Source organism: Podarcis melisellensis (genome assembly GCF_964234715.1).
Source record: "Podarcis melisellensis genome assembly, chromosome: 1".
Taxonomy (NCBI): Eukaryota; Metazoa; Chordata; class Lepidosauria; order Squamata; family Lacertidae; genus Podarcis; species Podarcis melisellensis.
In genome coordinates, this window is record NC_138528.1 from 48623789 (window position 1) to 48639550 (window position 15762).

Below are 15762 nucleotides of genomic sequence, written 5' to 3' on the forward strand. Positions count from 1 at the left end.
TCACACACAAGTCTTCCTAATGGGGTAAATGTCAGCCTTGGGGGAGTATTGTCATCAGCAGAAGGGTATGGCAGAGGATTAAATCCCTCTCTCCCCACAGCACAGACCCCAGTCATTTCTCTTTTGGCCTGCCTCACCACACAGGTACTGCTTGAGTTTTCACATTTGCTCTCTAAGAACACAAAATATGGTCCCTATGCCAAAACTAAAATTAACATTTTGGAGGAATTCAGATTTTGAATTCAAAATTTGAATGCTTTGGTCTTGCTAGAGATCTCTCAAATCTCTATTGCACTGTTGTGTATTTGTTTGGGTTTTGGTCATTTATCTCATAAAATAGTATAAGCAATCAAGTACCAAATATGATATTGAGTCCCAATAATAAACAAATGCTAATTATCATTCATTTTAAGTCAAACATGTCACAGCTCCGAATGCTAAATGTCAAATTGTGACTCAAACATTGAACATCAAGCTTTACACAGGATTTGAAGATTTTTGTGAGCATTTCCCCCCCCCCCCATCTCAACCCTTACTCTACACACTAAAGACTCACTATAAACACAGGACCTTGTCAGCCTTCCAGGAGAGCATTTGAGGGCTTACAGAGGAAGGGCAGGTGTGAATTGGCCTTGGGGCTAACATCCCTGTGCATACAATATTGTATATGTTAAAAAAAATACACACTAAAATCCTTACTATTCTTTGTGAGGAAACACACACACACCACAAACTGATGTGGAAATGTGGCCAACTGAATTTAAGACCAGAAAAATGAGAAACTAAAAGAAACCGAATTAGACAAATTATCCACTTCTATCCAGTCCCAATATGAGCTCTCATGCATTATTTTGAACACCTTAAGGCGGCTAAAGTTTTGTAAGGCATTGTGTCCAAATTCTGAAAGTTGTGCGCTCGCTCTCTCTCTCTCTCTCTCTCTCTCTCTCACACACACACACACACACCCCACTCAAAATTCTCAATAAATCTGAGATTGCTCTTTGCAGTTTTTTTAATATAAAAAACTAAGAAGCCAAACAGAATTTGCAGGTCAGGCTGTCCTTCCACACAACTTTTCCTATTAATGTTTCCTTTGACAATGCTGAGAGACACAAATATAGCATGGCTGGATACAGATGGGAACAGGACAAATAACTGATATGAAGCCTTTGAGTGTTACATAACCAAAGCCTCTTTCATAAGGGTACAAAATGTGATGGTGAACACCATCCCTTTACTACATTAATGCTGCCATTGAAAGAGATACTTTAGTCATCATTTTTATCATCAGTATAAGATGAGGATTTTTCCATTGAACTAGCAAAGTTATTATTGTACGCCACCACAATCTCCAAGTGGTACGAGATTCCAGGCGTTTCAGGCACTTACCCAAGGGTCATGTTTCCTTTAGAATGAGGTACAGCAGAGACTCACTTCTGCAAATCACTACTCAAGGGGAAATAAGTTTTCAAGGCACTCAGAATAGCTGTTCTCCCCAGTTCAAAATGAACTATGCTAAAAATGTGCAGAACCACCTCTCTTCAGAACTCACAAGTAGGTAGAGGTTTGAATCTGAATCAGAGGGGGCAGGAATTCTCCTTCCCTCTCACCATCACAGCAACAGCCAGGTAGCAGCAGTGATTGAGATACCTATCCCACGCTCTTTTCCTTTCTCTACCTGGTTTTCTCTTTCTTTTGCGAATGACATCCCGGAGCCATCAGGTATGTCATTTTCAAAGAGCACCTGTTAGTATGGCTGCCAGGTGTCAGGTGTCAGGAGAGCCAGTGTGGTGTAGTGGTTAAGAGCGATAGACTCATAATCTGGGGAACCGGGTTCGCGTCTCCACTCCTCCACATGCAGCTGCTGGGTGACCTTGGGCTAGTCACACTTCTCTGAAGTCTCTCAACCCCAGTCACCTCACAGAGTGTTTGTTGTGGGGGAGGAAGGGAAAGGAGAATGTTAGCCGCTTTGAGACTCCTCAGGGTAGTGATAAAGTGGGATATCATATCCAAACTACTACTACTACTACTACTACTACTACTACTCTTCTTCTTCTTCTTCTTCTTCTTCTTCTTCTTCTTCTTCTTCTTCTTCTTCTTCTTCTTCTTCTTCTTCTTCAGGAAAAATACACCTCTCAGTGCTGTAGCATCATTCCAGCTGCAGGAGGAGAATAGGGTAGAAAAGCAATATTCCTCCTAGTCAACCACAGAAGAAAGGGGTGAGTAGGGAGAACCTCCGTCCAATCAACTATTTGGGGGGGGGGCTTCCTCCCTAGCACAAGGTACAGGGCCCTGAGGTCTCAGAGAGATGGCAGTTGAAGGAGAATTCAAATAAAATCCCTTTGTGTGCTGTACTTTTGTTCACAATCACTAGCCCATTCTATTTCAAGCCAGGGCAAAGCCACTCAACGCTAATTATTATTCCAGTATTGCAAGTGTGTCTGAAGGTAAGGAACAGTTGATTTTGTAAGACAACCCTGCAGGTTAATCACTGACGTGAGATCTGAAGTGGTGACTTCAAAGCTCATGCTATTAGCCACCGTACTGTACTACTTCATAGTGTCCAAAGTATTTCACAACTCTCATCTTGTTATCCTCACAGAGCATCTTTGTTATGACAAGTTTGGCTGAAAAAAGAGACCAAGGTGATTAAGTGGGTCCCATGGCTAAGAGGAGTTGTCCTACATAAAGCCCGAAAGTTATCAACTGCGCTACAAGCAGAAATGTTGAATGTCTCTTTTGTATATCTTGTGGTAGTAATGAGAATTTCTGTAGCCTCTTAGCTCAGATCAAAATAGCAACTACAAACATAGACTGTATGCACCAAGGTGATCAGCAATCATTGACTCTCACTGAATCCTTTCTAAACATTATGTTGCCACATACACTATAGTTGAATAAATCCAAACTCACACAATTCTACATTTACCTATTTGAGAGAACCTTATAAAACAGATACAAAGTATATAAAACTTATATGTAATTACAAAGTCCCAGGGTTTGGCTTTATGATATGAGCCTTCTACCTTGCTGAAGCTAAGCAGGTCTGGATCCGGTCCATGCCTAGCTGGATATGCACAGCACTTTGGGTTTAATGAAAGAGGAAAAGCAGGATATAAATGTTATGGGGGCGGGGGACTAGTTTCCCCAGTCTCCTTTATTTGAGTAATTCAACTGTGGAAGCAAAATGCAAAGCCTAAGATCACCTCTACGAATATGTTTTTCATTTAAGATTTTAGTGGTAAGCCTGATTACATTTAGAAACCTGTATACCTTTTATCACAATTTTCCAAGACGTTTAAATGGAAGAGCTTAATGAAATGGACTATAAGACAGAAGCCAGAAGGTTCTCTGCCTTCCCTACAAGCTAATTATTCTTTGAGCAGAATCCATTTTCTGCCAGCTTTTGAGAGAGATGCTGTTTTTCAGTAGAGTGGAGCTAAATAATTCATATATAAAAATGTTGCCACTTTATCCGAGTAGGAGAGTAGCAATAAGGTCCAAAGCATGTATTACAGGGAGCCAAGAAAGATTTCTCACTACTATTGAATAACCAAAGACTGTCTTATTTTTCTTCTTGTTGGCCTGGCGAATAGATAATATTTCTTCCTTTTGAGTAGGAAAACGGGTTACATTTGACCATCTGCCAAGACATGCTAATGCAGGAAGCTATGCAATAAAATAAAATCAAAATTAAAGTACAGTGGTGCCTCGCAAGACGAAATTAATCCGTTCCGTGAGGCTCTTCGTATAGCGGTTTTTTCGTCTTGCGAAGCAAGCCCATTGACAGCTTAGCGGATTAGCGCTACAGCTGTCAAGCGGCTTCCAGCGATCAGCTGTTAAGCGGCTTATCAGCGGAACAGCTGATAAGCGGCTTAGCGGCTTAAGAAAAGGGCGGAAAAAGCGAAAAAAACCCGCGGGGGGATGCAAGATTTTTTTCGTCTTGCGAAGCAACCCCATAGGGGAATTCGTTTTACGAAGCGCCTCCAAAACGGAAAACCCTTTCGTCTAGCGGGTTTTTCGTCTTGCGAGGCGTTCGTCTTGCGGGGCACCACTGTAGAGGCATAGAGCAAAGTGAACATGATGTGACTGGAGAATACCTGAAGTGGAAACTTGTGCTTTAAGAAAGACTGTACCAGCTGAAGAAAATAAAGTGTGAACCACTTTTCTTTTTTAGTGACCCCACAATGCTGAAGTGCTGAGATTGCTGGCGAACAATAGCAGAAAGGGTTTTACGCTCATGTCTTGCTTGTGAGCTTCCCATAAGAATCTTGCTGGCCACTGGGGGAAACAGGATGCTAGCCTAGTTAGGCTTTGATCAGATCCCACAGAGTGGCTCTTATGAGATATACCTCCCTAATCGGAAAGGTGTGACTCAAGTTGCAATTGCATACCCATTTACCTAGAAGTAAGGCACACTGGACTGTGGGTGTTTTACTTCTCAGTAGGCATGCATAGGATTGCCCTGGTTGCCACCAGAACTGATCAAGAGATTTGAGGCCCTTTCACTTGTTGCAGAGATAAGGAGCACAGCAAATGTATGCTGTAATATCCAAGGTAGATACATCATAAAATGTGGGTGGAGGGGGGCCACTAGGGGGCGCATTGGAAGATGGCCGACAATACCATCTCTCCGACCCACACGGGGTAATTAAGAGGCTGTTATGGGAGTAGGCAGCCTCCCTTGTTGCCCCAAGGAAATGGGGAACACTTGCCTGCTGTGCCCATAAATCACCCCCTAATTCAAAAGAAGGGGGTGAGGGCCCTAGGCAGAATGCCCCCGTGTGGACCTCGGCTCTCCTGGGCGCTGTCTCTGATCGCGCACTAGTTGCAGCAATTTGGAATAATTAATTACAAAAGAAGCAAATGCACATATTTCAAGTGAATAAGGGGAGTGGTCTGCTAATTTAAGTGACCTCTGCGAAAGAAGACGACGGGTTGGAGAAACAGGAATATTTTACAATGAAGATACACCAAAGGCGGGGTATGTTGACAACAGGGCTGAATGGGGGGGGGGACCTTTTTTACTTTTCTTCTATGTGATTTACAAGAACCCCTCCTCATTAGAACCGTCGGTTGAACTGACCCAAGCGGGATGATTAAGATCTGTGTGGAGATAAACTTTAACCAAAAGTATGCTTTATGGAGACCGAGAAGCAATAAGAGCTTTTGGGAATGGCGCAGCAATTAATTCGGAGTTGCCATCTTGCCAAAGGATTTATAGCCGGGAAGAAGAACGGATTTGTTTTCAGACTGCATTCCTAGTGAATCTCCTCAGAGGTTTTGAGAAAGGAGGCAGATTGGTGAAGATTAATGACGCTAAGACTGTTTTGATGTATGGAAGTGATGTTATATGGAAAACGTCTGGATATGGCTACTGAATTAAAAAAAATAATATCCACGCAGGATTACAAACTGTTCTAACCAGCTTGCGGAGACTATCAGAGGTCACAAAGAGAAAGAAAAAATATATGAAAATAACAACAAGAGATGTGGAAAAATAATAAGAAAGGACTGGATAGTACTGTGAACAACATAAGGTTAGATTTGTGGACATTAAAACAGCAGTAAGAAGAAGTTGATTGGATCCGTTCGGAACTTGAAATATGGGTACCCCCAACAAAAATTTAAAATTCGGCTGTGTAATTTGGAATTTATGTAATTTGGTTTGATTTGATGTGATTGGTCGGTTAATAAAAATTATTCTTAAAAAAATAAAAATAAAATGTGGGTGGAGAAAACTGTAACTGGCTCAGTTCCCTGGAGTGTGTATGTACTACATACCTGTCATATACTTGTGATCATTAAAATATGCTACTCTCACTAAGATGTAGCATATAGAATAGGCCTAAGACTAAATAGCAAGCATTTCTGAATTCACTCATAGGCTTTAAGATAGCAAGCTTTCTTCAGTTTCTATTTGCTCTTAAGATATTATGTTAGAGTATCTCAGGAGTAGCCTCTCTATAACAAAGGTTGGTTATGGTCTCACCAAGGATATTTGAACTGATGATCATGTAGCAACTTCTTTGTCTTAGGCTTTTCTAATTACTTTAAACTTCTAACAGTTAACTTGGGGAGGGACAATTATCCAGATAATGTTCAAAATAGACTTCTACCACCATTCAGAAGAAATATTTACACAAACTGATGCTTTTACACTGATACTATATGTAGTTCACATCAAAGGACATCTCATAAATATCCTGACTGATAAGACAGGATATTTCTATAATACTCTTGGCCAAATAGTTTATATTGGAATGAAAATAGTTTATATTGGAATGAATGGAGCAACTGCTGTTAAAAGTTATTCATATCTTCAAAGGAAAATATGTTAGAATTGACTATCTCCTTTTCCATTAGCCCTGCTGTTTGCACAGAAATATCAAGTCTGGCCCAAGCTTTAACCATATGCAACAGTTGTCTTGAGTTATTTGAGTTGAGACATAGAAGAAAAAGAAGAAGAGGAGGAGGAGGAGGAGGAGGAGGAGGAGTAGTAGTTTGGCTTTGATATCCCGCTTTATCACTACCCTAAGGAGTCTCAAAGCGGCTAACATTCTCCTTTCCCTTCCTCCCCCACAACAAACACTCTGTGAGGTGAGTGGGGCTGGGAGACTTCAGAGAAGTGTGACTGGCCCAAGGTCACCCAGCAGCTGCATGTGGAGGAGCAGAGACGCAAACCCGGTTCCCCGGATAACGAGTCCACCGCTCTTAACCACTGCACCACACTGGCTCTGGATTCCATTGTGCCATTTCACATTATTAGGAATGAAGTTGAGCAGGTTGCTACACAGTGGCCAACTGCACAAGCCAGAACCAGGAATAGAAAAGTAGCAGCTTGTGTAACTCGGCTTAAAAGAAAGAACATAAAATATATATTCAGGTTCTGGACATCATTGTGATTTAAGGGAGAAAAGAACAAAGTTATATAGATGACACTGAACTATTACCAGCACTATAAAATTTTCAAGGTCGGTTCTATGTCAGCTTGAAAAGAAAAGAGGTATGGCTATGGATACACCATGTATCTGTCAACAGACAGATTACTGGCCATTAACAAATAAGTATTTTTATAACAAATATGTTCATTTCAGTACTCAAATGTTTCAACTCCTACTATCCCACAGAAATGAATTGCTTGCTTATGTGCTTAAGTTTTTGTATTTCATTAACTGCTAGAAGCTCTTATCAGTTCACTGGGGAAAAATTGTGTCAAGTTGTTCAGTACGACAAAATTTCTAGCAAGAAACATTTAAAAAGCAAGGCTAGTGTGATATAAACATGTAACAACCCTTGAGAGAACAAATTCCTGGGCAGGAAAATCATAGAATCATAGAGTTGGAAGGGATCCAGAGGATCATCTAGTCCAACCTCCTGCAATGCAGGAAGTTTCCGTACACCAAATCAGACCATTGGCCCACCTCATTCAGTATTGTTGGCATAGACCGCTAGCAGCTTACCTTGGTTTCATGCAGGAGTCTTACCCAGCCCTACCTGAAGGCACCGGGGATTGAACCTGTGACATTTTGTATGCAAAATGTGTGCTGTACCCTAAGCAACAGCCCTTCCTTTGCAGGCTCAGATTAATACTATGCCATAATGTTTTGGGCTATCTCAATCTCAAGTGATCTATTTCAATACATACATATATATATATATATATATATATATATATATATATATATATACACACACACACACATACATATACGACACTAATTATAATAAACAGCAAAAGCATTTCACAAAGACTTATACCAACAGTTGTTTCACCCACGGCTGATTTTGTGTTGTGGCCATAAAGAAAAATTGGAAAGAAATACTACAGGAGAGGTAAGAGAGAGTGTTTGTGTGCATGTGCACTCACTTAACTTTTTTTATTATTCAGAGGCCAACAGGCTGCAGTCTTGTCACTTGGTCAAGAAAGAAAAACAGTCTTGACTGGCAGTTTCCTGCTGATTGAGAACACCAGAAAAAATCTGAAATGTTATCAAATTTCATCACAGATAATTTTCCCAATAAAGAGATCAAGGATCTGGAAAGATAGACCTTTGTTGGTTCTTCCAAATTTTAAAATCAAATTACTTGTATAACTCCAGCTACTTCTTTTTTGAATTTATTTTTTGTTATCAAAGACAATGTCCAGCAACAGTACCAAAGAATCTGTTCATGGCATTGTTTTACAAAAGTTCCTACCAGACAAATATTTTATTGTTGGATGTACTCTTTATTAATGATGAGATGAACTAATCAATGAAATTGCTAACAAAACTCCTATAAAGAAAGGTCTAGTCTGAGTTTTGAATCTGTTGGTTGGAGCATATTCAGTGGTCATAACAACATCATCAGTTAAAGGCAAGTACAACTCTTACCCATCGACAGAACTAGGCATGGCTCTTCCAAAAGGTCACTGGATCTTTCAAAGAGAGGCACCATGTTTTAAATTCTGCACATACAAAATATGCTCATGTCACTCAAATTACACAATGCAGCAGTGTTAAAAGTCTTATTATAGTCTATTAATGGCAAAGAACTGAGCCCAAGGCTCATATATGACTCATGGGAGGGACATGTCCTCAAAGAGACAAACGGTATAAAACAACAGGTTCCCTGTTGAATGTGTATCAGTGTGCATGAGTGCAAGTGCATGTAACAAAAGAAGTCCAAACCATGGCCCGTTGAATTGTTCCAAGCTGTATATCCAGTCCGAATGATAAAAGGCTTTCATTTTAACTGTATGTTAAAATGCAAATTCATATCCCACAAAAGCCAACAGTATGGTTGGTTGAAATAGCTTCAAAGTGAGTGTTACGGCGAGCTGTCCTGCTTGTCTTTATTTGTCAGCCTCTGGATATGTGGGATACTTGACTGTCTCAATTTTCTCTTTTACTTTGTAGGAGGGGTATAAGCCTGTTTTCCCTAATTTTCTATTGACGCCTTTGGAGTAACCATCCCAGTGGTTTCCAGCAACACCAATTATATCTCCAGGTTCCATAGGAATTTCGTCAGCAGTTCGGGGATGATGAGCGTAAATGGCAATCTGGTTATGAGCATTTTGTCCCCCAAAATAATAGATATCATCTAAAGAGTGAAAAAAGGCTGATGCATCTGGATGCAATGTCTGCATGATTTCATAGGCAACTCGACAAACCTAGGGAAAGTAGTAACAAAAAGCATTAATTAGCAAACAGCATGACAGTACATCAGTTAAGTATTCCTTACAGAAGTGTATCTTGTCCAACTTTCTTTCTTCTCCAATCATTCATAAAGCATATTACTTCAACATTAAGCAATTAGCAACAGAATGCAACAATGTTAATCCTTGTATAATGTTTTTACAAAAGCCTTTTAAAACATTCAATTTAAAGTAATTTTAATTTGCTTACATCAGGAGAATGAGACAAAGGCATTTTGGGTTGTATCCAATGTTAATCATACTCAGACCCAATGAAATTAGTAGACATGATTAATCTCAATGGGCCTATTCTGAGTATAACTTAACTGAATGCACCTACTTTGTTGGTTGAACCTGGGACTTTTTGCATGCAAAGCATGAGCTCTACCCCTGAGCAACTCACACCACAGCAGTTTATATTATAAGCCCCAAGCCTGACTTGCTGAACCTTAAAAAAGTTTCAATTAAATAAAAAAAGTAACTCATCCTCTGTAAGAAACTTCAGAACCTACTAGAAGCCCAAAGGACATTTACTACATTGGGTCTTCACTGGATCAAATTCAAATTCTTAGTACTACTATGTGGAACCTCCTTAGAATTGGCCCAAGGCATCTAGACAACCCTCTGACTATGATCTGGCTTGGCAGTGATATCCTTCAGCAACTCCAAAGCTGTCAGGCTTAAGTACAAGCCCTCTTAGAACTGGAGATAGGAATGTCTTGGCAACAGGCCCAAGGCTCTGGATAATTGGAGAATATTAGAATGACTTATAATCTCATGACCTTCAGAGCAATGTGAAACCCTCTTGGTTTTCAGAGTTGCCACTAAATTGATTAAATGGAATATGAATATCAAGTCCAAAGCAGAGTAGCAAAAGGAAAAAGGAAATGAAAAATGAATAGTATACAAGTGCCAGAGAACACGGAAAGAAAAATTGGGCCAATCACCAATTTTTTATTTCCTTTGTATGCTGTAGAAGGTGGTCAGGAGTGGTGATAAATGTTTTAATAAAAGAGGTAGATGGATAGTAGGTAAACAAAATAAATTCAAATCTAGAGTGATCAAACATGTATCCCTTTTAATAAACTTAAAGCACAGCCATTTATCAAAATCTCAGATTTACACATTCCCTCATCATCTATTCCTAACAAAAACAGTAATAACTGTTAATATTTTATAATACTTTAGTGCATATATGATTTATTAAACACTATTTCTGACTGCTTCACTCTGAAACCGCAGTTCTGTGGCCACAACAATTACCAAATATGCTACCACTAAGGCTGAAGACTAGTATCTCTTTTTGGTATAACAGGTGTCTCGTTATAATCAAGAGAGGTTTGACACTCTAAAATTAGAAGTGGGTAACTTTCCCCCCCTCAAAAACAAACAAACACTGCAGCCTTATCTATTACGTAAGCCATTTCTGCTCATTTTTATTTACAAGGCAGAAGCAAAACCATTATCTTTCCTGATATTATTAGGTCTCATTGAGATTAAGATGAATGGTATTTAAATTTCTTGTAGCTTTTTAAAACATCTATTTCATAAATTTTAAAAAAATCTTGTACACAGGAAAAGGACTTTTGAAAGCACACTGTTTACTTTCAGATATATTTAAAATGGAAGAATTTGTCCTCAAGGTCACAAAATATGGGCATGATCCACTTGTGAACACAAGGCCCATTGAAAAAAATAGGAATTGCTCAAGAAAGCAGGCATGCCTTTCCACACTTCAACAAATTTTTGCATAGTCTGTGACCAATTCTAGACAGAATAAGCAACATATTCAGTGACAAGGGTCACAGACCTGGATACATTAATATAGCTTAAATTCTGTATTATTCAATACAGTTGGGAGTAGGGCTGTGCTCTCTCCCTCCTCTCTCCTAACAATAAGAAATGAAGATAAGCCCTCACACAAACCAGCAAACTCTTTCAGCTTCACCTGATCTTTCCACTTAGAGCTCAGCTAATTATCTAAGAGGCAAAGTAAACAAAGAACTGGGAAGCACTTCTTTCTTCCCTCACCAGTGAAAAAAAAGAGGGGGAAGAGTTTTTATTTTTGATTTTCTGGGGGTGTTTATGATGTTGGTTCCCCCTAAATAGCTTTCCTCCACATTAAAAAGGGTGTTTTTTTAATTTAAAGGAGACTATCTTTCTGCTTGCTTGCCCTCCCTTTGATAAAAAGGAGAGTTTGGTGGGATGAGGGCTGGGGGGTAGTGGGCCTCTGTGGGGGGAGAATGGAGGGAAGAAGATTTAGCTGGCTGCCTCATGCTGAAATGGAAGGTTGGGTACTATGTGAGAATGATGGGGAGGGTGTTTTTTGGTAAGCAGTGGAAGCAAATGTGTGTCTACTCACAAGCAAGCCCTACTGAATTCAGTGAGGCCCAACAAAGTCCTCCGCCCCCGCAGATAGAAATCGTAATGTTGAAAACCAGATATTGCCCAGCCCAAGTTGGACGGCACTGTCATACTCTAGGAAGAATGGCTGACTCGTCCATAATTTGATACTGACCTTCTACACCTCTAACCCAATCACAAAGTATCTGGGAATGAATTATTAGATAACAGTCTGAAACTCTAAAGGTTGGGAAGTTTCCTTAGTCACATGTTATGCTGCTGCTAAAGTGATATTTGGAAAACAGCCTTAAGACTCACATATATGCAGATTTCTATGATGCTCAACTATATTTTTTGCATGCAAGTACAGAATGGTATTGCTGGCTGACTTTCTCAACTGCTACAACTTTCATGATGATTCCAATTCTATGATTCTATAACATGCTTTTCTCTTTTTAACCAAGTTTATTTCAAATCCATAAACATTAAAAAGCCTTGCCTCATTAGCAAATCTGGTCAATCATCAACTGAAAAAAACAATACAATAGGTACTAAAGTAAGCAACAAAACCAAAATTCGAATGGTTTAATTATTAACAAAATTCAGTGTTTGCCTAGCTATGAATAAAGGTAGGTGTTTCTTCAGCAATACAGAGTCACTACAGTTCACAACAACTGGTGCCACCTCATATTTGATTATCTGTTCTCATACTAAGTTGCTATTTGTGTTGAAAAGCAAGTCAATACTAAGGTAGAAAGTAGAAGTATCGAGTGTAATTTTCGTTTGTTTATTTCATTTCTGGAATCTCCTTGTTCATAGGGAAATTAATATATATTTATTTTTTATCCTATTATACTATGAGGCAAAGTGTAGAGTGAGGTTCAAGATTTAAACTCATGTTCTAAACTGGTAAAATTGTTGCACATCACCAAATGCTGGTCTGCTATCCGCATCTATCCCCACACTACTGGCATTTGAGAACCTCAGCTTATGTGTGGAAAAACTTTGCAGGAATAAAGGCAACTGGAGATAGTTTTAAAAAACCCCACCTATTTCTACTTTCAAAATCTAATATTTTAATTTGAATTACATCCCAACTTCTGACCTCCAAGGTAATACACAATACAAGACAATGAAAAATGTAAAAAGCTACAGCATTTAAGAGGATTTCTGAATACCATGAAGAATTGATCAGATACTTTTTTCTCTTAATGAAAATGTTATAAAATCTACAAATAATAGATATGAATAGTAAAGCAACAGTACTTTATAGTTCCAAACTTGAAGAAATGAATACTGTAGCAAAGATGATTTATGTGCAACAGAATACTTTCTGGGTCCATAATGAAAAGGCTAACCATGAAATGTTCACAGTGAAAGAGGCATTTATTACATTTTTGCCTTGAATGAAGTTAAGAAATGGTTTGTCAAAATGTCAGTCTTTAAAAACAATTTAATGCTTTGTAGTGCATATTGTTCGCTTCTTGATTATAAAAAGTACAACTCTTCAGCATATACTTGAACAGCATACCTGAAAAGGCTTGTAATCTTTTATAATCCTATAATCTCTTCCATCATGCTTAACCATCAAGGCAAATTCTCTGCAGAAAAGGGCAATTTAAAAACCATCAATGCAGGGAGCTAATCCACATTGTGCCAGGTACTGCAGTAGATGGGGAACACTGTAAAACTACTAAGGAAGTTTAAAATATGTATTGCATTGCTGTCATGGGAATTAATCCTCTGATACTAAAATGGTGTTGCATGGAAAAAATCAAATAGTCCGCAGTCCACCTTCTGACAGAAAGGGAAACTGTCAGTTTGGAAGAGAGTAAAAACCTAACATGGGGCGGCCACAGGAAAGAGGCTGAATGGAGGATACAGAATAGGCAACAGAGTGAGGAAGAGTCTGAAAGAAAGTAAAGGGAAACAAAGCTTAAGGAAAGTATATAAACCTATATAGATCTAATAAATAAATAAAAAGTGGCCCTGGAAGCAAGGAACTAAAGAAATGGGAAAAGCTGGGGAATAAAACTCAAAAGCGCTTAAGATAGCAAGGACCGCTATGAAAATATTTTTATTGGCAATAATGCTCCTGCTGATGGAGCAATCATATATTAAAGAAACTCTCAAATTTGGGTCAATAATAATATACAAATATTACTAATAGTGATATGACATTATCATTATTTTTCTCTTCTCTTTTTCTTCATTTTGTTCTTTAATGTTATATCATCTCTTTCTCTCTCCTCCCCTTGTTATATGTGCAAATAAAAAATAATTAAAATACAAACCCTTAAATATTGCAGGGAGACTTTGTAAATTGTTTTAAAACGATCTATCACTGATATTTAACGGCTCAAGAAAGGAATACAGCACTTGGTTCGATGTTCACTCTTCAAGGTAGACTTCTTAGAAGAATACAGGAAAAGAACTGCTAGATTGATTCATTTAGGCTAGTTAGTGGTCTCCACTAGTGACATTAAGATGCCACTAGCAAGTTCTAAAGCACTATGTGACTGAGAGAACCATCTCCTAATGTTTGTCCGCAGAGGCAATATACCTCTGAAGACAGATGAGCCACAAATAATAATAATGACCCACAACAGTATCCTCTTCATGAATGTGATTAACCCTTTAAGGTTAATTAGCAGCCATCACCACATCTGGCAATGTAGTCTTTCCAGTTAGTAACCAAGTTGTTTGAAAAAAGTACCGTATTTTTTGCACCATAACACTCACTTTTTTCCTCCTAGAAAGTAAGGGGAAATGTCTGTGCGTGTTATGGAGCGAATGCCTACAGATGGTGGGGAGATCTGCTGCAGTTGTGAGCAGAGGATCCATGGTTCCCCTTCCTTCCCTCCGTGGTTACAAAGCATGGATCCACATGGATCCTGAGGATTTTTGCATTGGGCTACTCCAAACTCACTGTCAGATCACATGTCTGTGGCCACAGCATGAACCACAAAAATCATATATCCACTATTTCGTTTAGAATATTTTTTTCTTGTTTTCCTCCTCTAAAAACTACGTGCGTGTTATGGTCTGGTGCGTGTTATAGAGCGAAAAATACAGTATTCCCTTTTGTTTGTCCTAAACCAATAGAAAATCAATTGCAGCGAAAGATCCACTGAGTTCCAATGTTCTGACTTAATACCTTTTTCTACCAGCTGTTCTCCTTGTTTATCATTTACATTTCTTTTGATGTATCTCCCATATTGGTCTCCACAGCCACAGCAGGTGCTGCAACCTTTCAACAATTTGACTTCACCCACCCAAAAGCGAACTCCTCCATTGCCTCTCAAGACAGACAGATGTCAACAAATCTCTCTACCATTGCTCCCCATGGTCATCTTTTTCAAAGGGGCAGAGTTTTAACTTCCAATCACTTCTCTTAAACTTAGTATATTTTCATGAGCCATACCATGGATTGGATCCAGAGTAATTATGAAAACTAGTTCCACTAATGTGCTGACTCTTCCTCCAATCCTCGCAAGCTGCTCTGGAAAGGTAGGGACTTTCCAGAACATTGGGGATCAGCTAAAATTGCTTCCTCTTCTGTATGTCAAAGGGCATGTCTGAATGCAGCTCATTATTTCTGAGATGTAACAAGCAGAGCTACACATTGCTGTGGTTCCCTTTTTTAAATAGTAGATTTGCACTGATTTTCTGCATGTTATGAAAGAAAATAATTTTTAGAGGAATTATTAATGCTTGTATATTTCAAGTATTTCATAGTACTACTATTGGTTATAGGAAACCACTGAGTACTATAGCCACTCAGGTTTATATTGTGCTACTAGAGTATTACTTTCTTGGGCTCCATGATCACTGCAGATGGTGACAGAAGTCACGAAATTAAAAGACGCCTGCTCCTTGGGAGAAAGGTGATGGCAAACCTAGACAGCATCTTAAAAAGCAGAGACATCACCCTGCCGACAAAGGTCCGTATAGTTAAAACTATGGTTTTCCCAGTAGTGATGTATGGAAATGAGAGCTGGACCATAAAGAAGGCTGATCGCTGAAGAATTGATGCTTTTGAATTATGGTGCTGGAGGAGACTCTTGAGAGTCCCATAGACGGCAAGAAGATCAAACGCATCCATTCTTAAGGAAATTAGCCCTGAGTGCTCACTGGAAGGACAGATCGTGAAGCTGAGGCTCCAGTACTTTGGGCACCTCATGAGAAGAGAAGACTCCCTGGAAAAGACCCTGATGTTGGGAAAGACTGAGGCCACAAGG

General features: G+C 39.1%; 1 protein-coding gene and 1 long non-coding RNA gene across 2 annotated transcripts in view; both read right to left on the reverse strand.

Moving 5' to 3' along the window:
- Positions 1 to 15762, reverse strand: part of LOC309364833 — a 200706-nt gene that overhangs the window by 30931 nt on the left and 154013 nt on the right. The window lies entirely within an intron of this gene.
- The window catches only part of FUT8 (fucosyltransferase 8), an 82280-nt gene continuing 74621 nt past the window's right edge, over positions 8104 to 15762 (reverse strand). Inside the window, exon 10 of the mRNA XM_081901300.1 lies at positions 8104 to 9154. Within this exon, the coding sequence (XP_081757426.1) occupies positions 8837 to 9154 (318 nt within the window). The 3' untranslated portion in view covers positions 8104 to 8836. The remainder of the gene's footprint in view (positions 9155 to 15762) is intronic.